The sequence below is a fragment of the Epinephelus lanceolatus genome, chromosome 18 (genome assembly GCF_041903045.1).
Source record: "Epinephelus lanceolatus isolate andai-2023 chromosome 18, ASM4190304v1, whole genome shotgun sequence".
In the NCBI taxonomy this organism is placed as follows: Eukaryota; Metazoa; Chordata; class Actinopteri; order Perciformes; family Serranidae; genus Epinephelus; species Epinephelus lanceolatus.
In genome coordinates, this window is record NC_135751.1 from 24,123,580 (window position 1) to 24,147,988 (window position 24,409).

At 41.9% G+C, this 24,409-nt stretch overlaps 2 protein-coding genes across 2 annotated transcripts in view; both read right to left on the bottom strand.

The window, feature by feature from the left end:
* Positions 1-1,673: 1,673 nt before the first annotated feature.
* Positions 1,674-11,674, bottom strand: LOC117267943 (cytochrome P450 2K1-like). Its single transcript, XM_033644022.2, has 9 exons — positions 11,383-11,674; positions 11,106-11,268; positions 5,959-6,108; positions 5,612-5,772; positions 4,334-4,513; positions 4,104-4,245; positions 2,918-3,102; positions 2,650-2,791; positions 1,674-2,557 (listed from the first exon to the last, which is right to left on the bottom strand). Exons 1-9 carry the CDS (start codon positions 11,590-11,592, stop codon positions 2,370-2,372), a joined length of 1,521 nt encoding a protein of 506 aa, XP_033499913.1. The 5' UTR covers positions 11,593-11,674; the 3' UTR covers positions 1,674-2,369.
* A 3,337-nt stretch (positions 11,675-15,011) lies between these two features.
* Positions 15,012-24,409, bottom strand: part of abca3b (ATP-binding cassette, sub-family A (ABC1), member 3b) — a 41,149-nt gene continuing 31,751 nt past the window's right edge. The window contains exons 21-31 of the mRNA XM_033644997.2: positions 23,839-24,043; positions 23,512-23,731; positions 22,915-23,073; positions 22,289-22,461; positions 20,970-21,104; positions 20,630-20,824; positions 20,340-20,527; positions 20,069-20,239; positions 17,627-17,823; positions 17,214-17,287; positions 15,012-15,703 (exon numbers count right to left, since the gene is read on the bottom strand). Of these exons, the coding sequence (XP_033500888.1) occupies positions 15,572-15,703; positions 17,214-17,287; positions 17,627-17,823; positions 20,069-20,239; positions 20,340-20,527; positions 20,630-20,824; positions 20,970-21,104; positions 22,289-22,461; positions 22,915-23,073; positions 23,512-23,731; positions 23,839-24,043 (1,849 nt within the window). The 3' untranslated portion in view covers positions 15,012-15,571. The remainder of the gene's footprint in view (positions 15,704-17,213; positions 17,288-17,626; positions 17,824-20,068; positions 20,240-20,339; positions 20,528-20,629; positions 20,825-20,969; positions 21,105-22,288; positions 22,462-22,914; positions 23,074-23,511; positions 23,732-23,838; positions 24,044-24,409) is intronic.

The window sequence follows — 24,409 nt, forward strand, 5'->3', positions numbered from 1 at the left end:
CCTAATGGTGACTTAGCTACATGGTGATCTCCGGGACTTTTCAGTCATGTTGAGAGCCAGTTGTTCTTTTTCTTTACCTTTCGTCGCTTCTTTCTTTCTACTAAAATACTTCCAGGTCATTTCACTCAGCTAGGAACCTTCCTAAGCAAAAAAGACTTTCCGACCGCAGCCAAACTTCCCCCGTGTGGCAGAAAGAGGAAGTGACGTGACCGTTCGTAACCATGGAGAGTAATGAAGCACAATCCAATTTAATGCTCTTCACGATGGAGAAAAATAAAACTTTCTCTCATTTCATGTTCTTCATATGTATCTATAACACTTAAATTTAATCTCTGTGTGCTGCTATTGTTTACCTTAAGTTTTGTATGTTATATTTTCATCATTAAAAGAAATAAATAACTTGATAGATAGATAAATAGAGATAAAACTTACTTCTAAGCTTCTTTGGTAGCATTTTTTGTAAATAAATTTTGGATTTTCACTCTATTTAAGTATGCATTTTATTTTGTTTTATTTTAATGAGTTAGAACAAGAGGAGCATGCGAAAGGGGAAGAGTCACGGGTGCAAATGAATTAAATAGATTAAGCAAACTTAAATTGGGAAAAAGGGAGACAGAAAAAAATGTTAAATAAATAAATGAAAAAATAAAACTTACTCCCAAGCGTCTTTGGTAGCATTTCTTTACTTTTTTTAGGTGATGCAGGTACAAAACAAGTAAAAGACATGGCAGGGACAACACTATAATACAAAAAACAAACAGACATATTGGTATAATGTTGACGGTGTTGTGTGGCATTTTGTATTATAGTGTTATAAATTTAAAAAAAAAAGACAAGAAAAATAGATAGATAGATAGATAGATAGATAGTACTTTACTGATCCCAAGGAAATTCTTTTGTTATAGCAGCAAGTAATCAAACAGTATATAGAAATATAAAATATATACAAAAATAAGTAGTACTAAAATTTAAAATATTCAAGATAAATAATACAGGAATAAAATAAAAATACAAATATCAGTATCAAAATTGCAGGAGTATTGTGTCTTCCTCTTTAAGTTCAGTTCAGTAAATTTAAAGTTAAATGAAACTGCAGGAGTATTGTGTCTTCCTCTTTAAGTTCAGTTAGTAAATTAAAAGTTACATGAAATTGCAGGGGTTTCCCTTCCTCAGTCGCCCCCAGATCCTGGAGAGGGGGCTGACGGATGGAGGCCACTACCTGCTGCTCCAGACATGAGAAGACAGCGATTTACAACTGGTGGTAGGCCTCAGAAAAAGTACCAGCAACCTCTGGACAGTTCAGATGAACACCTAAGCACAAATGGTGAATACACTAAAGAAAGTGAATTGGCTATTTCCTTTGGTATCTATTATTCTAAGGACTACATGAGTTTATGTGTGCTTTTAAGAGTGTTTTTTTTTTCCCAGAGAAAAGAAATATGAACAAGTCAGTGTGTACCCCCCTTCACATCTGTTATACCATTCATGAATGAAGATGCTGCCACCACCTTTCAGCAGGGAACACAAAAGATGACCATGCATGAAAAGTTAGCTAGAGAATTGATTTAATATGAGCATAAGTGAAACGTGTGAAGGAAGAGTGAAAATGAGAATTCTACATCTTAAATTGGAAATGAAGTTGGAGAAGAGAGCCATGATCCAAAAAAGATACAGTAATGAGACAATTGTGAATACCAGCAACAATGAACCACTTTTAATCACCATAAAGTAACAGTATCGAAGCAAAAATACATTCCATTTATATGCATCTCATCCATCTGAAGTGCTGCAATGTGACAGCGTCATCCTCAAAGTAATTCTGTGGATTAGTCCTATCAACAAGTGCTTGTCTGGCTCCGTTTAGATATACCAAGTAGTCCATGCTCCCTCACAAACATTGTTAAGCAGAACCTGTCTCCTTGGAGGATTAATTTAAACTTAAATTCAGTCCTAGAGTAGATCTGATCCTCCTTCTTGCAACCGATTTAGTCTAATTCACAACCGGCTAAATCTACATGTATTTTAAGATATGTCTGTGCAAGTCCCTGTACGTTAAAGTGTGCATTTTAGTCTGGCACTAGGCTTAAACCTTGTCTGTGAAACCAGCCCTATATTTTCTAGTTAAATAGAGTCTCTTGATCTGCAGCCAGTGTTTGATTTGTCTGCTCTAGGCCACTGGATAACAACATGACATCCTCCATGGAAGAGGGCACCCATGTATGACAACATTTGCGTGCTGTCTCAGGTGACTGAAGTTAACTGTCTCATGGTATTGTTACGGATGGAGACATCTGCTGGCTGCTCAGTATGTTAGGTCCCGTGTGAGGCTGAGTAAAGGCAGTTATAGTGCCATGCTCCAGCTCTCTTCCTCATTGGCGACTGACGGCACACAGCTCATGAGGTGAAGGGCCGAGGGTGAGGCCCACAGCTGGTGTCAGATCCAGTTCATCCTCTGTGACTCCAGGTGGAGGAGTGAAACAAAAGCGCTGAAGGAGGGATGTGAAGAAGAGGAAGAGCTCCATCTTAGCCAGGCTTTCCCCAAGACACGCCCTGCGACCTGCAGGAATGAAGAGATTTGCAGTATGTGTGGATCATGCTGTGAAAATATCTCTGTATACCCTGAACAACAAGAACTTGACAAAGTTGTACCTGCAGAAAAGGGCATGAAGGCATCTCTCCTGGTAAATTTACCCTCTTCATCCAGGAAGTGAGAAGGGTTGAAAGTGTGTGGCGCCTCCCATTCGCTCTCATCATACAGAACAGAAGTAAGAAGAGGAAACACAGTAGTCCCCTGCAGCCAAACGAGGAGAGCAAGGTGTATCATATAAAGTCACTTTATCAAGTTTTATGAGGTGGATGAACATTCCATGAATTATTGTTCTTTGTGGAAAAGTGCTCAAACATCTGAGCGCCTCACCGCTTTGATAAAGTAGCCCTGGAAGGTGACGTCTCGGCTGGTTTTGTGAGGAAGGGACATGGGGACGATGTTGGCCAGTCTCTGTGTCTCGTGGATGACAGCGTCGGTGTAGGGCAGGTTTTTACGGTCATCTACCTGGACCACACGACTTCCAACCACCCTGTCCATCTCCTCCTGGACCTGGTCTGAAGACACAAAATCATACATTTTAACATGAGTGTACAGCCAGGCTAGCAGCTCTGTGAAGCTGTACTTTTGGTTGAGGGGAATGTTATAAATTACAGTATTGGACAAAAGTTAAGGGACCATCAAAATAATTAAAATTCATCCTGAGGGGGGAATGAATGTGTGCACAAAGATTCATAACAATCTAACTGTTGTTGAGACATTTCACTCCAAAAAACAAATGTCAACCTCAAGGAAGCTGTAGAGGAAATAATAACCCAGAATATGGATTTTTAACTAGATGGTGAATTGGAGAACAAATGAGATATAAAACTTGGGAGTGACACACTTGAGTTTAAGCTCTTATCTGTCTTCCCTCTGGTTTGAAACTCGGGTGATATTGTGATGTATCAGATCAGTCCCATCAGCTGCAGTGCTGCACTGTCCAATCAATAACTGATATCCAATCAGAGGGGTGTGTCGGTTGATAAAAGACTTCTGCAAAGGCTGCACTGGTGTATCCTCACTTCCCTCTCCTCTGTAGGCCTCCTCTCTCCACGACTTCTTGACTCCCCCAGGTATATTTAACTAATTGAGACATCCTTCAAGATGGTGGGTGTCAATTGAATTCTGGGTCAAGTGATCGAGGATAGAGGAGTTGAGGGGGGATATTGGGATGGACCTTATATTACACTGACTTTCTCTCAGTCTTTTTGGAAATGTTTCCCTTTAATTGACAAATTATGTGATTATTAACCAGCTGTACAGTTCTGCTTTGTTTAAACTCAAACAAACTATATATATTGCAGTCTAGACAAACTGAGTCTTATATATCCTGGAACGAGTATGAAAAGTCACTACAAAAAACAATTTGTGGAAATAAAAAGTAAAAAAGACTTAGAATGTTAAAAAAGACACCATCACCACCATCTCCATGCTCAATGTCTGCACAGCTTCATATTTTGTTAAACTGCTATTGCTGACAGGAAAGATCCACAAGCCTCATCTCTGTCCTTCTTACCTTGTATATGTGGATATTTAGCCATAAGCAGCAGAGCCCATCTCAGTGTCGTCGCTGTGGTATCAGTGCCAGCAGCAAACAGGTTAGTCACTGTATACAACATGTTGTTCTCATGGTAGCGAGTGTTTGTAACAGAGGAGTCCTGACAGAAAGAACACCCACATATCATTAAAATTTTTTATTTTATTCTTCTTTCTGTCAAATGAAAAACACAAAAGATGTCGTCTCACCTCTTCTTTCTGCTTCCGTATCAGAAAACAGTCCACAAGTCCCCTGCATACGTGAGGGTTCAGTGTCTCTTTCAGACTCTTGAATAAATCTTTGACTTCTCTTACAGTTGTCTCAGTGTTTTTTAATATCAGCTGTCGGCTTTTTACCCAACTGACCAGCCTGGGAAACATGTTGTAAAGCTGCAACGAAACAGTCAGTTTGGTGCAATCAGTTCTGTATGCTTTTTTTCTGTTTCCACTGTGAAAAGTTGTGGATGGTACCAATGGAACCAACTATTGGGGTACCTAGCACACAGATCTGGTACTAAAAGGTGGAGCTGTGAACACTGCAGTCCATTGATTGGTCAGTAGAGGACGGTCACTCTGCTTAGGGCTGAGTTGTGGCTGGTTTTGAGGCTCGCGTAACCACTGCTCATACCGTGGAGAGTTTTATTAGACTGTAACTATAAAATGAAAGGATGTTTTGCTGCCTCTTGCAGCAGCTGGAGTCTGAGAAGAAATAACTTAATCCACTGGGCAGACTGCCGGAGACTTTTATGGTGGAAAGTCTACTTGTAATGTTACTCAATGCATGAGGTGATGATGTAAATCTATCAACACACCTTAAATTTCAGGATGACAACTAGTTTTCATTGTGTCCCTTGGATGACATACACTTTTAGTAATGTGTGGATTTTCAGTCATTTAGGAATATATATTAATTTAACCAGGTTATGAGAACTGCATGTATTCTAATCCTCACTCAGAGAAAAAAAAGGCATCGCCAAAAGTCTTTCCTGTGGGCTACAGCAACACTAAGCCCCTGCGCTTACCTTAGGACTCACTATTTTTAAATATCCCACGGAGAGAGACTCTCACTGGAGCCTGTTTTATTTGTTCTGTTGGCGTGCAGCCTCGTTCTGTGGGCAGTAAAGTAGGTGCAGACTTCCATGTGTGTCACCAGTAATGAGGAAATACAGTGAGTGCTGGATGGAGCAGTGAGTAACAACAACCCCACCCACATTTAAGAGTACTGTTTACGGTGGAAACTCTAGGGTCTAGGTTCCATGTCTGAAGGGTTACTTTTGGTTCCAAAGGTACCATATTAAAAGTGTCTGGTGGAAACGGGGCTTAACTGGGAGAAGTTTCAACTGGTTACAATCTGCAATCATCACCACTAGATACCACTAAATCCCCCAAAATCTTAGACACTGCTACTTAATTTTATCATAGATAATTTGTCAGTTACTACAGATTGTGTGTAATCTTTAAACAGCAGCAATTTTATACGAAGCCCACCTGGATTTCTGCAGAGCCCACAACACGTATGTTCTCATTGGCTCGCGTCACCATGTTTGTGAATTGAGGATCATCATATTCAAACCTGCTTCCATACACAATATTGCAAATGATATTGGATGTTGCATAATTCACCAGGCGTGCTGTATTAAATGGTTTCCCTGTAAACAGGCAGTGAGAAATAACAAAAGCATTAGGACTAAAGTACACAATGACAAATACAGTTTTGTACTAACAAACAAGTGACGTACGCTGGCTACAAAAATATCGTAAATAATAGACTTCCTTAAAATTTCCTTTTTGTATATCAGAATGTCCTGTCGTGTTGTCACTTAAACACCACATACCTTTATGCTTTTCAAACATTTGGATCAGATGGTGGCATTCCTCCAGGATTTTATGTTCAGCCATTCGTTTGCCCATCCCAAAGTCTCTCAGGGTGGTGAGGGCAAAGCGTCTCATCTCTTTCCATGATTCTCCATTTGCAAACAGAATTCCTGTTAATAAACGTGACATTCAAGTTAAATTTAACCTGCACAAGTCCTGTATATATTTGATACTGTACTCAGATTTGCTAAGTTAAATTATGCCATAACATAACCAAAAGAAAATGGATGGATTTCTTGTTAATTTTGGTCTATACGGTGGAATTTATTCAATGGTTGGAGGAAGATGAGACTGCTGCTGCTGTTGCTTTCGTACATACTGGACACACACATGCTCTATATGTATTCATTTATATGGGCTAATATCTACAAAAAAACAATCCTGAAAATACTAGATAGCCTTATATGTAAATATACACACACTGGAAGCAACATTTCTTTAAACTATTATATCTGAAACATATTTTTTTCTTTATTTAAATGACCTGAAAAGCTGATTGGCAAAGAGCCACCTAAAAACTGGTTATTCCCAGTGATCTGTACATTCGTCATCATTCATGTAAAATAACACAATTTGTGATTACTGCTGTAATGCGCATGCGTAAGCTTGGACTAGTTCAAATGTACAGACATTTTGTGGCTCACCCATGGGCTCACCGGACTCTCGGACCAAGGGGAAGGAGCTGGCAAAATAAACACGAGTCTTCATACATACTAATAAGTACCTGTGCTACTGTATTTCAATAAAGCAAATTAGAAATTAGCATTATTTTTATTTTGTTTTATTTTATGGCGCTCACGATGCGTGCTAGGCTGCCGTCATGCCAAGCTAGCTTGGTGTTAGCATGCTAGCTTGTAGCTGTAGCTGTCAGGGGGGACTGGACATGAGAGGGAGTAAATAATATTACAGCAAAGTAATGTGGAAACAAAACGTTTGTCATACTGCAACATACAAACAATTTAGAGAATAGTACTGTGTAATGTAATATGTTTTATCCTTAGTCGTGTATTTCATACTGCAATTACAGAAATTACAGTTATGCTCAAAGATATCAAACCCATGATGGACATTCACCCTTGCCTCAGTAAAAATATATTTGTTTATAACACAGTCTTTATTACAGTAATACCATTTCTTTCATTACAGGTTTCCACCATATCAAACTTCTTCCTACAGCCAGAGGGACAAACCAGAGGGACCCTGCATCAATTATGTATTTGTCTATTTCATTGTAATTGTATTTAAATAGCATTTTTCATGAATTGTTGCTTAATAAATACAAATGTATTGTAGTATATGTCACATGGTCTTCTTTATCTTTTAAGTGGAAGTTGTTAATGTGTGAATATGACTAAGTATGTAACCTGTATGCTGCTATACACATACCACGTTTACAGTTTTTTATTACAGTGAGCATTGTGAGGTTTAGAAGGTATTCAGAAATGGCGCAAAAGTTAAAGTTTTTTCACCGACTATTTGAAGACGTGAATTGGCCTGTTACGTTTAGACCATATACCACCAGGACTTGCAATATTGCCTTTCAACTGAGAAATATGGATGTGATTTCTTAGGCTCCAAAATGACAACTATTAGCTAGCATGCTAACAACAAGCAAGCTGGCTTGGCACAACAGCAACCTAGCCCGCATCGTGAGTGGCATAAAATAAAACTAATAACGCTGATTTCTGTTTTGCTTTATTGAAATGCAGTAGCACATGCACTTACAAAGTATGAAGGTAGCGTAAAGAGTCGCCTTTATTTCGTCAGCTCCTTTTCCTCGGTCCAACAGTCCCGGTGAGCCGCAAGACGTCTGTACATTTGAACTCATTTAAGCTGTAACGGCAAACTAATTGCGCATGCGCATTACAGCAGTAAACGCAAATCATGTTCTACATAAAGATCTGAAATTAAATTTTCGTGTAATTTTGACTTGTTGATGATGTGACCTCATTTTAGCTGGTTGAAAAGAAAGTGAAAAGAGGTCTTAGATGTTCAGGCCGAATATCAACCAGTTTTCAAATAGAAATCAACTGTTGAAATTCCAGTTGGTGCTCAGTGGGGCTGTTCCGAGCACTGATGGACTCAGGGGAGGTCAGGGCTGCCCTCTTGATTAACATAAACGAGAGGATGTGCCCTTTTGGCTTCCCTCTTGAGTGATCAAAACAAGACGATGTGCCCTACTGAATGAAAACGAGTGGATGTGCCCTTTTAGCTGCCCTTTTGTCCCCATGTCATGCAGTAGGTACCCTTTTTTCCTTTTCACCCCTGCCCTTCAAACATCCTGAGTCTGTCACTGGTTCCAAGAGTGGATTTACCTGCTGCAGGTGAGAGGAGGTAGGCTGATGTTATTATTTTCACATTGCATAGGGTTACGCATGAAAGCATTGCTAGAAAACGGCAAAAACAATCAATAAACCATTAGGAGGTGCACAATATCAACTGATTCAGCTCTGATTAGAACAAGTCTACTGTATATAGACTGATTACCTATTGAGGTTTGATGGGAATTGAGGTTTGATGGCGGCGCGTGCAGACGCAGTGGCTTGGTGCTCCCGGCTTTAATATACTGGACCAGGTCTACACTAATATCCCAGGGGCATATAAGGCTGCAGCATCCTCACACCTTAGCATGTCTGATCACATCTCTTTGGAAATGACCCCAGCCTACAAACCTCTCATCTGCAGGGCAAGACCAACTGTCAAAACTGTGCAAGTTTGGAGCGAGGAAGCCACCTCAATGTTTCAGGACTGCTTCGAGCACACTGACTGGGAAGTTTTCAAGGAGGGTGCAGATCTAGAGGAATATACATCAGCTGTCCTGGCCTATGTACACTTCTGCACAGATACTGTCTTATCAACCAAAAGCTTCAAAGCGTTTCCAAACCAGAAACCATGGCTGGACAGTACAGTGCGTATGTTGCTCAAAGCCAGAGATGTTGCCTACAGGTCAGGTGACACGCTGACTTATAGCAAGGCCCGCAGAGACCTGAGGAAGGGCATAAGAGAGGCTAAACACAGGTACAAGCAGCGCATCGAGGGACACTTTGACAACAACAACCTCCGGAGCATGTGGCAAGGCATCAAGACCATGATGGACTACAAGTGCAGCAATGTGCATATCAGCCATGACAGAACACTCCCTGACACCTTATACCAGTTCTTTGCACGCTTTGACACACAAGGCAGCAGAGTGATGGTCCAACCCGCCCAGACTGAGGAGGGGCAGCAGCAGCAGACTCTCATCCTACAGCGTCATCAGGTGAAATCCGCACTGAGGAAGATCAACATCACCAAGGCTGCTGGCCCAGACAGGGTGTCAGGCCGCACATTGAAGTCATGTGCAGACCAACTAGCAGGTGTATTTTTGGACATTTTCAATCTCTCCCTGCAGCTAGCCACAGTCCCCACCTGCCTCAAATCATCCACCATTGTACCTGTGCCTAAGAAGTCAGCTGTCACCTGCCTCAATGATTACCGCCCAGTCGCGTTGACCCCCATTGTGATGAAATGCTTTGAGAGGCTCATCCTGAAACACATCAAGGACAGTCTCCCCCCTGACCTGGACAGCCACCAGTTTGCCTACAGGGGGAACCGATCCACAGAGGACGCAGTCTCCATAGCACTCCACACAGCCATCTCTCACCTGGAGCAGCCAAACACATATGTTAGGATGCTATTTATTGATTTCACTCATCCCCCATAAACTGGTATTCAAACTTCGCAATCTGGGCCTGCCCACCCCACTGTGTTCATGGATCAGTGACTTTCTCACCAACAGGCCGCAAGCGGTGAGAATAGGAGCTCATACATCATCCACACTCGTCCTTAACACAGGTGCGCCGCAGGGCTATGTGCTCAGCCCGGCCCTTTTCATCATCTTCACACACGACTGCACCCCATCCATGCCTCCAACACCTTTGTCAAATTCGCCGACGACACCACTGTAGTGGGCCTCATATCAGACAATAATGAGACTCACTACAGAGAGGAGATCCACCACCTGGCTCGGTGGTGCTCGGACAACAACCTGGTCCTGAACGCCGCCAAGACAAAAGAGGTCATTGTAGACTACAGGGCGACCAGAAGAACAGCACACGCTCCACTACTCATACGGGGGAGGTAGTGGAGCGTGTGGACAACATCAAGTTCCTGGGAATCCACATCACAGCTGACCTCACCTGGGCTCTGAACACCATGCACTTAGTAAAGAAGGCTCAGCAAAGACTCTTCTTTCTGAGGAAGCTCAGGAAGGCCGGACTCCCCTCTAGGCTAATGACAAACTTTTACAGAAGCACCATCGAGAGCATCCTCTGTCTTGGCATGACCGTTTGGTATAGCAGCTGCACGGCACAAGACAGAAAGGACTTGGCCCGGGTGGTAAGAACAGCCCAGAGGATTGTGGGAAGTCCTCTCCCAGACCTGGACTCGGTGTACGCTGGCCGCCTCCAGAGGAAGGCCAGCAGCATCGCCACAGATCCCACCCACCCGGGTCACAGACTGTTCTCTCCCCTACCCTCAGGACGGAGGTACAGGGCCCTCAGAGCAAGGACAAATAGACTGAGGAACAGCTTTTTCCCCAGGGCTGTGGCCTCCATCAACCCCCCTGCACTCACATACACACCAGCCCCAAACTGAGGAACTGACCTTTGCACTTTGAACTGCACCGTTGCACTTTACCTCACCTTGCTGCTGTTTTTACACTGCCTGCTGCCTCTTTTATCAAAGTTTTTATACTGCTGATATGTCTCTCACGCACTTTATTGTTTTTATATCTTACTGACGTCTTTTTATATTTATGTACTGTCTGTTCTTTTTATTGTGCTGTTATCTTGCCGAGGGTACTACATGTAATTTCGTTGTGCAATGCACAATGACAATAAAGTCTTCTTCTTCTTTTCATCAGCCAGATGAATTGGACATTGGTTTATTGTTGTTGCCCAGAAGATGCGTCTAAACAAGTTCTCCACGTTTGCCCCTCAGAGGCCTTAAATGTACATTTTTTTAAAGACTCTGAAAAATCACAATATTACACAGGTGCCTTGGTCATGATTTTGTGCTGATATGCAAACAAACCGCTTATTAAAAATTTAGTGAAGGTAGGTCTTACCATGACCAAGATTCATATCATAAAAAATTGGGAGGATTTCTCTGTCTCCAAACTCTTCTGCGTAGCTGACCAGAGCCTCTTTGACTGTCTTGTAACCAGCCAGGACCACCACTTTTTTGGGTCCAAGGTACACTGTAAACACCGACCCATGTTTCTTTGAAAGCTAGAAAAATGTAAAAAGTAGTCAAATGTGTCAGAGACAGTATACGGACATTCAAATGAATCCTTGCAGCTGTTACAAAATGTGTTTATTTTAGCATAGGAGTGCTTAACTTACCTGAAAGAGGGTTTTGTAGGGTCTGCTGAGATCAAGCTGCAACAGGTTGCCAAGCAGGGGAAGAGGCCTTGGTCCCGGAGGCCCCTTCCTCATCTCCTGGAAGGTGACACTGCTGGAAACAAGATAGAGGACGAGCAGGAGAACAACAACCCCCAACCAGGTGGTGGGATTGGAGAAAAGGAAGAAAATAAAGTCCCCTAAAACAGACATTCCTCTGGCTGTTGATGACGCTGCTCTCACTAAGCCCTGCAGTTAACAGAAGAGGTTTACACTCTGAACAACTGTCCTTAAACTGTCCTTGCATCTAAATTATAAGGCTAGGTTTACCACCCGCCCTCCTGGGCTCTGCTAACTCACAGGTGAGCCAGACCTGGCAACAAAAGGAGAAGAACTTGTTTGGTTGAGTTTTGTTGTTTAACAAACTCAAAGAATAACAGAATAGGTGACAGGAGTGAGGCAGCCGCAGGCTTTCGTGCCAAGCACCCTCCACCATAGACTCGGGATGATGGGGAACTCCTGGCATCTCATCTGATCGGACAGCTCATTAGATGTTAATAACAAATCCTTGGCTTCAGTCATCACAACTAATTAAAGATTGAACAGTTTCCAAATCCACCCCTCAATGTGTCGAGGCTGCCCTCTTAGCCCTGCCCTTTGTGCCCTTGCAGTAAAAACTTTAGCTCAGGCTGCGAGGCAGGATTAAACTGTAAGGGGTTTAAGTGTCGGTGAAACCCAGCATAAAATCTCACTTTATGCCGACGATGTCTTGTTTCAGGCATCCCATTATCTCGAATGGCTTGAAAGATAGATAGCGTATATAGCTGCTGTAAATGGGGAAAAAGCATGCCCTCAGACCCCCCTTCTACCTGACCAAACAACTGGGGGACCAACCCCAAGGCGTTCCCACGCCAGATGAGATATGTAATCCTTCCAGTGTGTTCTGGGTCTGCCCTGGGGCCTCCTTTCAGTGGGACGTGCCTGGAACACCCCCAGCGGGAGGCACACAAGAGGCATCCTGATCAAATGCCCGAACTACCTCAACTGACCCCTTTGGATGCGAAGGAGCAGCAGCTCTACTCCGAGCTCCCTCTATATATCCGAGCTCCTGTATGACAATATTAATTGTATATTGTAGTTTGAGAGGCTTGTGTTTGTTAAGGTGGTCGTATGGAACTTTTTTGTATGGAGTGTCTTCCGTGATGAACTCAATACAGCGTTGCACATGGTCAGTAAGCCTGTTGGAGGGTTTCATAACCCACTTACGCTGCCCGCTAGTTGGTTTTAGATGTCGCTTAATGTGGCAGACCTGAAGTGTGAACATGGAAATGGATTGACAATGGGTAGGGAGAGGACGTAGGAAGTAGTTTGGTGAAGGCCCCCTCTCCCAGCCCTCCAGGTTTTGAATAAACAAAGCTTGTGGGCCAGGCAACATCGATCCAAGGGCATACTTAGCAGCCTGCAACAGTATTCCAATACCTCTTCAATCTTTTCTTGAGGTTGAGGAAGGTGCCTTAACCATCGAAGACTTCCTGGCTTGTATAGTCCTAGCTTTGTGGTTGGGCTGGAACTGGACAGAGGATGAAGGATAAGTTCAGTGCCACCCTGGATAATCCGTCTCCATGACAAGCTGTGGCATCATGTGAAATATATTTTTGTATTTTTTCAATACAGGTAGCCTCTCAAAGGCCAAAAAAGGTATGTTTTTAAGGGTTATAATATAAATATTTTCCCATGTAGTTCTTGTAAGCCATGCAAATAGACTCAACAAAGGTGTGAAGTGTCACTTGCTGGAAAAAAAAGGCACTGGTACTTGCTACCATTTGCATAGAGCATTATTTAATTTAAAAAGAATAGCGATACATATACAGTTGACAATGTCAGTTTCATGGTACAGTACAGTACACAATTACAATGATGTAAATTCCCTTTTTTTAATATGATACACTGCATTTCAGCATAACTCAATCCTTCCAACATCGTCCTCCTTTCACTATGTATCTAACATTGCAATTGATTCAAGTCGTACATGTAATGAGAAAAAAAAAGTGCAAATACACAAACAAATGTAACAAAAGTCAAAATTAGGAGGTCAAATCCTTTAAAGACCAATAAGCCACATATATCTGTGTCTTCCTGGAATGTCAGTCTCTTACTTTCTTTCTCACACGCACATGTGGTGACATGAAGAAAGCTCTGTGAATCACATAAAGCGGTTAGTAAAGCTGAATAACATGAGTGCTTTTTGCTTTTGTGTAAGACGGTGAATACATTCATCTCACTTCTGTGAAGTCAGAGTGATTTTCTTGAGAGTGGGAATGTCATTTAAAGTTAGTACAATTTCTGATAGATCCCGGATTATAATATTGATCTCTAACATGGATGAAAAGCAGGATCTACGATACAGTTCTCATCTTTTTGGGGGGGAAATATTCACACAGAATATTTTAATCTTTTTACAACTTTCTTAAAGCACAAACTAGGCTTTGAGACAGCGATAAATCGGGCTCGTTTTGAAAAGAGGTTTCATAGTAGCACATCCAAATGAAAGAGGAACAAACATTGCGCTGATCATTCTTTCTCAGGACAAGGCATCCATTTTATGCGTTTTTATCATCTATACCATTGTTGGGCTTTGTTATTGCATTTCCTGGCGTTTCCTGAAGGAGCAGCTTGACATTAAAGATGACACAGTAGTACAGTTTGTCCACAGCGCAATAACAATCTCTTGGTTTTAATATTTAAGGACTATTAGAGGACTGCAGGCTACATCCACGCTAACGAACGTAGCGATAGATATTCATTTTAAAACAAATGCATTAGCGTGGGTGTAGCCTCAGAAAGGTGTGGGTGAATTCAGGAATCGTGTTGCCATACTCTTTTTACACCCCCATCTCTCTCTCTCTCATGCGCGCATGCACACGCACACGCACACGCACACACACACACACACACACACACACACACACACACACACACACAGGTGTACCATGTAAAATGCATAGCTGCAAGAAAAAAGGGAAACAAAATGTACAAAAACACCTCATAGGTCATTGAAGTCTTGCTGTTTTCAGGTCTAAGTCATTTACATGCAGTCTGATACGACTTAATTTGCAGCCAAGACTTCCCGTTTTACTGCAACATTCAAAAAATAATCTGCGTCACACAATGATTTCTTCCAAGATAGCTCGCAAGTAAACTGTAATGGGTGGACTGAACACGCTGTTCCCGTAACCTGTTTGGCAGGAAAACCAAAACATTGTTTCACAAACACCTGAACAATAGAGGTTTATCAAATATCCAGATCGGACTGAATGTACTCTGAGGATTAATCTTCAGTAAGGACGGTCTTCTAGTAAACACTAGCAGCTCTCTGCTCTTCCAGTATCATGCACTCTGTAAGTCGTATTGTATACATGCATTCGTTAATGTGCCCAAAACAGTATTTAAATGAGTAAATGTTCTGCTCTGGCCTGAACAAGTAAGTGGTTTTTCTTTTAGTACCATGAACATGTCACATTATTTACATCTGGCAACGACATTAAGAGGCTCTTAAGGATAACCAGGCATTTTGTATAGGGCGATATAAAGAAACAACAACCCTCATTGGTTAGATAAGGCGCAAAGGTGTGCAATGATTTCATACAGGTATCCAATGGAGTGGTTCATTCTCTTGTGATGATTGATGATCACAGAAAAAAAAACAGAGCACAAAGTCTTGGAAACATAATCAAGAAATAAAATCAAATCATAAATAACAAAAAATGCATAAGTGCACACACACAAACAAACCCTGTCACACACAGTTCAGAGTAGTGGTAGTATCTAATGAGTGGTGTCTTTGACCTCACTAAAAAGGTGCAGTACTCGAGAGTTCATGACTTGTTATCATCATCGTCCAGCACATGTCTTAATTCTCCGACGTCTTTGTCACACGACAACAACAATAACAACGGCATCAATGACCCGACGAAGACACACTGACCTGGTACAGTAGTAGAAATGCTGAAGTTGATGCGACTGGCCCAGTGTGTGTGTGTTGTTGATGAAGGTAAAAACGGAGCTGGAGATAAACCTGCTCCAGCCTGTGTACACACCTGCTGTGTAATCGGGGCAAGTCTGTGCACACAGGTCCCGCACACACACACCACTGGAGAAAATGGACAATGGATGGACGGACTCCTCGCTCCTCTCACTTCCTCCGACTCTCTGTGCAATGCTGGAACTGGGCAAAGCTGAGGAACACCTGCTCCAGTGATATCTGGCTCACGCAGTAATCTTCAATCTGGTATTTCTCTTTGGCTGCCTCCAAGGTGCCAAACACCTGAGTGGGAGTGGAGCATAGGGAGAGAGAAAACACGCGTCATGCATCTGATACAAGATCTACAGAACATGCTGCAGCCAAACTGACAGCGTCAATGAGCAAGCTGTCGGACTGGCTAGCTGACAGATCTCTGACATTCATGTAAGCAAAACAGTTTGCTGACGTGTTTATTAATGGTGACATCATCAAATATGTAGCACATGGTAAACATCCAGGCATTATAATTGACACACACTTCAAAAAACAAGTAAGTAGGGCCATCAGCGACGTTAAGTTTAATCTGAATCATTTTAAGAGCATCAGACACCAGTTGTCTCCGACTGCTGCACAGCTATCTGTACACACTATGATCTTTTTCCCCTCATCTCTCTTACTGCAAAACCACCTAGTCACAGGCAGGTGTGACTCCCTTAAATTTCCCTTAAACAATGTGTCATGTGACTGCAGTTGGTTCAGATCGAGGTCGGAACACGTTCTCACCACAAACAAACCGCACCAGAGACCACCTCTTCAAGAAGGTCTCGGTCCGGTGGTTTTGGTGCGCACCTGAGTGAGATTGCTGTGTTCACACCTCCCCAAACAAACCGCACTTAGGGGGCAAACGAACTTGAGTTAGATTGAACCAAACCAAACAGGGCTGGTGTGAAAGCACCCTTAGAGGATGCCTGGCCTATCTCGACAGTGGCAGTAGGACAAGGGCATCTGCTAGGGCTGACTGGGTGCCGCAGTTTAGAGAGACAGCCTTTAATCAGTCTGCTTTCTGAGGTTTTAAGTAATGAGGAAGTGGAATTCCATACTCGCAACTAATAGAGACTCAAGGAAACTATAAAAGAAAGACCAGTCATGGCGACAGTAACAGTGTTCAAGGAGCAAGACTTTGGTGGAGTCAATGGGAAGGGCACCGCAAATCACCCTATAACCCATCATACCCTTGTTGTTTTAACTTTCAATTTAAAATCCTTCCCCCCAGATTAGAAAACACACAGTATGTGATGTTTGTTTTCCTTGTTATTGCTCTCCAAACAGATCATGGCTCTGTCCAGCAGCTGCATCTCAGCCTCTGCTGGACAGGGCCATGAACAACAGATGCATATAAGCTGCTGGCTAATGCTGGTGCAATTACTTTTAATTGTGCACTCTCCCTGCAAACTAAATAATAAAACAAACAAATTAAATCTCTGGTGTTAATCAAGGCTTCAAAGATCACAATTAAAGCTACAGTCTGCATCTTTTGAACACTGAAAATACAAATAAATACACTTTGTATCTGAACCTGTGCAAACACAGCTACTAACATCACTTTTACACTCACATCTACTCTTTTTTTTCATTTAGAGCCTGCCCTGTTTTGCCATCCACATGTTAAACTTCTGTGGTTGAACATTTTTTTGAAGCTGTAAATTTGTAGCTCAGGTATTTATGCATTACTGTGTACCATTCTGTCCACTAGAGGGAGCCCTAACACAGCACAACTGCAGAGATGTACTGAATTTGTGTGAAGTTCGGTTACCTGGGCCCAGGTTAGTGTTTTGTCAGTCAAATGATAGTGCACCATTCCCTGGTGCTCATCCTTTAGTTGACTTCCTGTGGTGGGAGAAAATTCACAGGGTTAGATTTGCTGTTATTCATTTACTGTTTCAGATCAACAGCAGAACACCCTGAACTGTTTGATGCAGAGCACAAACATCTTGAAAATCAGCAGAGAAAAAGATACATTTTGACACGGTTATCTGCTCATTCAAATGCAGAGTGACAGCCGTACTGAAGCTACAATCAGAGATTTTAAAACATAATCATAGTTATGGTCTTGTTTATTTTTATGGTTACTGTGGCAGTAAACACATTTTGTTTACTTTGAGTGAATTAATTTATTTAGTTATCTTTATAGTTATCGCAGTAAATGTGTGACTGTGTGAGTCTGACCTGGGAAGGTGCTTTCAATGAAGTCTTTAAAAAGCTGCAGGTCGCTGTCCTCCAACTCGGCCTCTATGTGCACTTTGGCCAGCAGGGTGTATCCACTGCCAAACTTGCTCTTCAGGTGTTGGGGGCTCCCGAGGCACTTGAACTGACCGTTGACCATCACTGCCAGCCTGGTGCACAGGGCCTCACACTCCTCCATACTGGTGAGGAAACACATCAGGGAGGCGGGTTAAAGGCATAAGCATCCTCACTTCTCCTGCTTTACATGGGATGTGTAACTTCTTTAAAGATGCTGCACATTTTTGTAGATGAGTGTTTTTTCACCTGTATCCTTGAGATTTATGAATATTTGTTTTGCTTATGTTGTTCATTATTGTTTAATTCTATGTGCAGCCCTCTGAGACACACTTTGTGATATCGGGCTATAATGGACTTTGACTTGACTTAAAGATATATTCAGATCTTTACTTAAGTAACTATACCATACTGTAAAAATACTCCACTGCAAGTGAAATTCATTCAATATATTACTTAAGTAAAAGTACAATTACATACTCTAAGTATCAAAAGTAAAAGTACTTGTTATGGGAAAAAATGGCTGGTTAGAGTGTTATATTATTATAATATTGGCTTATTATTAATGATGCATTTATGTGAATGTGGCAATTTACCAATTTAGATGGAAGTAGTGCTAATTTAAGTGGTTTATATAACAATGGGTAGTTTCATCTATAATAATGCATCATATTTTGTTAAGTTCACATATTTTCTGTGTGTAAAATATTCATTTGTGTAGTAATGTGTAACTATAGCTACATGTAGTTAAGTCAGATGAACAATATTTCTAGTGATGGAATGTAACTTAAGTTAATTTAGTCAAGTACTCTACTTAGTACATGTACTTTACTTGTACTTTTACTGTAATGGAGTATTCTTACTAGGAATTCACCATTTGTGAAATCCTTGGCCGTTTCTTTTTATATAATTTATTTGACTCTATAAATCACTATCATATCACATGGTGATACACACAATAACAAAACAGTGGCACACAACGTGGCTAAAGTACAACCAACATTACTTAAACAAAGGTAGGACATTCTGCTAGGGCTGCAATGATTAGTCGACTAATCGATGACTAATCGACTATTAAAATAATCTGTGACTATTTTAGTAGTCGACTAATCGGTTTGAGTCATTTTTCATAGCAAAGTACTATAAAAGCACCCCAAAATACTCTTATTGCAGCTTCTTACGCTCTAATACTGGCAGCTTTACACACTCACTACGAAACAAGACATTAGATGACATCATTTTGGGGTGTGGGAGAGACAGTCTGACATTTTTCAACATTTTAACACATTTTTCGATAAAATGATTAGTTGACTATTCCAAGAAATAATCAACAGATTAGTCGACAATGAAAATAATCGTTAGTTGCAGCCCTACATTCTTCAAAAAAAAGCACCTAGTTTATAAATTACTTTTGGGCCAAAAAGTAACATAGATGGACGGTTAAAATAAATAAATACCTTTCTCTGTAAGTCATTAAGCGTACATTCTGACATTCAAACAAAAATAAGATACTTATCTCCCACAACATTATCATCACAGAGGCTGCAGATCCTCTGGTTACTGTCCAGCCCTTTATATATTCCAGTAACTTCAGTAATTCTGGTGTTATTTACTCTAAAATTACAAACAGCCTGTCTGTACTTGTGGTTTCCATGCATCAGATACTTCTCCAGTTTTAAACTCTTGTTTAATTTCAACATATATATCACATGATGACTGATACCAATGTTTAACAATTTGGCTGATAGTCGATGCCAGATCTGCTGTTTTATTGTTGCTTGTCCATGAAACAGGGCACCTCCTCTTCCGGATATTAACAAAGAAAAGAAAAAAGAAAAAAAATATCAGTACCTCACAGCCTGCCTATTAGTAAAATGCCTGTTCCTCTTTACAAAGATAAGCTCATCTGTCTTGTCGCAGCTCAGGCTTTTTCTCTTGTCACTCAAGATGTAAGATGCAGAGTTTAACAGTCGCTTGCTGAAAACAGACATGAAAATAAACCACGTGTGCAGCCATGGTTCACTAGTATCATGCCAGAGTTGGGTCCAGCAGGTGACTTCATCTCCACATCAGCAGCTGGGTATGCTAGCAACTGTTGGTTGAGTCTGAAGGGAAGTAATCGACACAAAATGTAGCCAGCAGAAAACTGCAAACAACAGGCACTGCCATGAATGTCATCTATTTGCCGATAGGTTAAGGGCAGTCAACAATGTGAGTATCGGTCGATACCGATGTTAAGCCGATGAATCAGTGCATCCCTGATTTTTACATCAGGGTGTTGATACTTTTATTTAAGTAAAGCATCCAACTGCTCCTTCCACCACTCAATAGGTAGGTCTGCTGATACCTCACACATACTATAAAGCTCACCTATGAGAAGTAATGATTATGGCCTTTCCAGACTCCCTTGTGCGTGTAACAGCGTCCCACAGCAGCCTCCTCGCCACAGGGTCCATCCCAGTCGAAGGCTCATCCAGGAAGATGACCGGAGGCCCACCAATCAGAGCCATGCCTGCACTCAGCTTCCGCTTGTTGCCGCCACTACATATGTTGATAGTGACATGGCATTTAGACACATGCTCAGCAGAAAGAGTAATACTCACAAAACAGAAAAAGTAATGGCTCAGAACAGTCCACCTACCTGTAGCTGCGGACCAGTTTATCAGCGTGAGGCTCCAGCAGCAGCGACCTCAGGACGTTCTCCACACAACCAGACACATACCTCTCTGGTATTCCTCTGAGCCTGGCATACATACTTAGAGTTTCTCTTCCAGTCATGTGATCCAGCACAGCATCAAACTGAGGGCAGTAACCGATGCGCTGCTGCACCTGTGACCCAGAGATAAATGTCCTCTGTCAGATCTTGGCCTTTTAAAAGCAGCGTGGCATCGAATCATCTTCGACTTTATAGAAATGTCCTTCTGCTCTTACCTTCTTAACATCCCTCAAGATGCTGTATCCATCAATGTAAGCATCCCCGGAGGTAACGCTCTCATCACCTGTCAGCATCTTAAACGTTGTGGTCTTTCCTGCTCCATTGAAGCCCAGGAGGCCGAAACACTCCCCTTTCCCAACAGCTAGAGACAACCTGTCAACAGCCAGGAGATTCTGCCCGCTGCTGTACACCTGAGAGGGAGAGATAACAGTGGGTCTCTACCAGCTTATTGTATCTCACACACACACACACCTCTGGAGTCACATATATTTCAACACTGAGGCAGTCTGTCTCATCCAGACAAGGAAAAAAGGAAAATCCTCCTGCGCTACACACCTTGCTGAGCTCCTGCAGTATGAGAGGGCTGCCAACCATAGACTCTACGACTGGCTGGCACTCCAGGACCCTCTTCCTCTCTTCAGCCACATCCCTGTCCTCTGGAAGCAGTGCTGCATCCTCTATTAGAGGCAACTGAGACACACACACACACACACACACACACACACACACACACACACACACAGCTACAATTAAGGCTGTATTCAATGTCATTTTATATTGGACGCTTCTATTGAGGGTTTAGAATAAAGCTTACAATGTCATCGTATTTTATGAGATCATCACCCTAAAAAATGCCCATAAATGTCCCAAACACAGACAATAAGAAGCTTCCAGTGTGTCTTAAGTGATAAGAGGATTACTTCTATACAAGTCTACACCTATTTGTTTTGCAAAATCCTGCAAAGTCTTTAAATCAACTTTCTTTACTGATTAAATGTAATTTATGGTGCTGTTAGATTGCTGCTAGACCGTCCTGTTAACACAAGTGATTCCTTTGTGTGCGGCAAGCAGGAGAGCAAACAGCTTCATGGCCGCAGTGAAGGTGTTTTTGAGAAGGTAAATGCCAACAAAGATGGTCTGAAGCAGGTTATTTTGTTAGATAATAACATGTTGTAAATTTTTTAATCATTTTTTCAATACAGTCTGACATTTGGATTGGCCTGATCTTTATCTGCAACTGTGCAGCAATGATGGGTTTAAACAGAGTGAATAGACAAATAGACAAAAAGCTGTGCAGCATTAAAATGTCGATTTAGAACTCGCGTGTCAACATTATGAATGAAACTAGAAACTACTCGGTACACTAAATACAATATAAAACAGAAAATATCCTGGGAAAAAAAAGTACGACATTGTGTCTCCATGTCACAGTAAAAAGGGACATCAAGTGACCTCATATGTCGCCTGGCAGCAAAGGTACATGTTTACAGTTTGTTTTAACACTTAAAAACAGACTATAATAGAAATACAATGCAGGAGTTTACTGTGTAATAGTGTAATAGCTAACTGTGTAATAGTTAGTAATAGTTTCATAGGGATTGACCGAAAAATAATCTACATCTTTGACACTTAATAGACAAGATTCGGCAAGTTTAGTTCAATTACATAGCAGAGAGAGCCTGTGGAAATTGTAATCTTCAACTTATAGCCTCTCTCAGGCTACAGTTTAAAATATATTCAACCATACTTGTATAACAGTTTCCCAGAGAGACCTCCTGCGCAGTTCAAGCTGTGGCTGCTGTGAGACTTCTAATAAAACGGTAAAGTTTCCATTCTCACAGACTATTTTGTCACTGCTCCCACAGTTGATGTACCTGTTTACGTCTTCTGCCCAGAGAGGCGAGGAGTCGCTGGAGAGTGCGTACACACTGCAGCTCGATGACAAACAGCAGAGCGATGAAGACCAAACCTTGCACCGAGAAGGCCACAAGGAAGCGTCCGACACCAGGTTCTGACATTGAGAAGTAGTTTTCCTGGTACGTGATGTCTAGAATCAGGAAAATGCAGTTATGTCAAGTCAACTAAGGTCAGAAATGTGCAAAGCTTTCAAAAGAAATCGCAATATTTAATTAGTTTTATAAGACAGACAGGAAGTTAGAGTAAAACAACAATAAAACAAAAGGTTAAACCGGGATTATTAAAATACAATTTACAGCTTAAACAGTGGTTAGATAAATTGTGTCTGGTGCATTATGCATTTTATTTATTCTTTGGTGAAAGCAATGATAAATGATAAAGCAAAGATAAACCCCCACCGTCATCTCATATGTGTAATACTGCCTCTCACATTATGACTCATCCTTATATTTATATCATATATTCATCACATAATAAATGGTAGATTCAGTTGGTAGACAACACTGTCGTCGTTTTGTAACAAAAACTATACACTGTGCCACCTCTATTTCATTCTCTGAGGCCACATTTAGGCAGTACTTACTTAAGATTTCGCACACTGTCCGGGTGATTGGACTGGAGTTGCAGAACGAGATGAATTCGTAGTTCTGGTAGAACTGGCTGAAGGACATGCCCAGGCAATAGTTTGGGAAGATGAGGAACACCTTATCCAGTAAGTGTGACAGATTCTGCAGGTTCAGCTCTGGAGGAGGAATTCATAAGGAGGACATTAACAGGGATGATAAGGCAACACTTATTTCTTTTGTATTCTTATTTTTGAATACAGTGTCCCTCATATTTGTCCTGATTTTGTTGTCGATTCCTTCTAGTCAGTGGCAGTTATCCCATCAATCAACAGTAGGAGTACCTAGAGCATGATCCCTCACTGGCTTCCTATCCAGCCCTAACTGCCGGTCAATGGGAAACATCCAGTCCGCCAAAGCTGTCCATCCGGCCCACAGCAAAATATATTCATTATTTCAAAAAATGTGGACTGAAAGTATCTCTGGACTACTCTGACATTGTTCCTAAGCTGTCTGAGTAGGTGGGGACATCTTATAACCAGCATCCTCTAGGTATCGTGTAGTACAATAGACACTCTGAATGTCTTAAAGTGCTGAAACCACGTGTCGCCTCTCACCTGGGATGGTCATGATGGTGACAGCCAGAAAGGTTGCAGTGCCAGAGATCATGTTAAAGATGGTGAGGCGCGTGTAGGCAGTAGCAGCAGTGGAGAAGAGGAAGCTGAGCAGGTACATGAGAGGCACAACAGCCCAGCCGTACAGCAGCAGTAACAACAAAACATCCACCAGATGGTTGTTGTCGACGAAAGCCTTGACTCCGAATGCCTTAAACACCACCTAGGAGCATTAAATGAGTTCAAACATGATACAATGTATTCATCAGTTTTACACCAACTTGTGTCTCAGTGCATTTATAGCAAGAAATAATCAGATGTCATACTGACCAGCATGAGCAGACAGGGCAGCAGGAAGTTGACCAGGTCCCACAGCAGCGCAGAAAACCAGAAGTTCGACAGGTAGACGCCGCTGACTTGCTGCACATGCTTGGACTTGATAGAGGACTCTGTTACGAGCAGCAGGGCAAATGTGCTGGACAGGGAGGCCATACCGTACATGAGGTTGATGGCGATGGCAAAGCCCGTCTTGCCCCTGCAGATGGGGGGAAAAGAATGAGAAGGTCAGCAGAGAAAAGAAAGAGGAGAAAAGAGTTTGAAAATGGAGGAAGTTGAAGAGAAAGAATGCAAAGGAAAGGCAAAGAAAAAAGTTGTGGAGTGAAGCAGACATGAAATACATGACCGCTCTCTCAATCTCCACCATGAATGTATCAGAGAACTGGATACGACACTGCTGCTCAGCCTCACTTCCAATTCTGCCCAGTGGCCACTTGTGGTACTGCAGCAAAAAATCTGCAGGACACGTAAAAAAAAGTTTACTTGTTGAAGGTGGCCTATTTACAGAGGTGCAGTTACAGCCTATTAGCTGCAGCTCTTCATCTAACACGTCACTGTGGCTGTT

Coding starts and splice junctions, on each gene's coding strand:
- LOC117267943 (XM_033644022.2), bottom strand. CDS start 11,592: ATGTCTGTTTTAGGGGACTTTATTTTCTTCCTTTTCTCCAATCCCACC. Junction 6,109..11,105: donor TGATATGAATCTTGGTCATG/GTAAGACCTACC, acceptor GTTTATTAACAG/GAATTCTGTTTGCAAATGGA. Junction 3,103..4,103: donor TAAATATCCACATATACAAG/GTAAGAAGGACA, acceptor TTGTGTCTTCAG/ACCAGGTCCAGGAGGAGATG.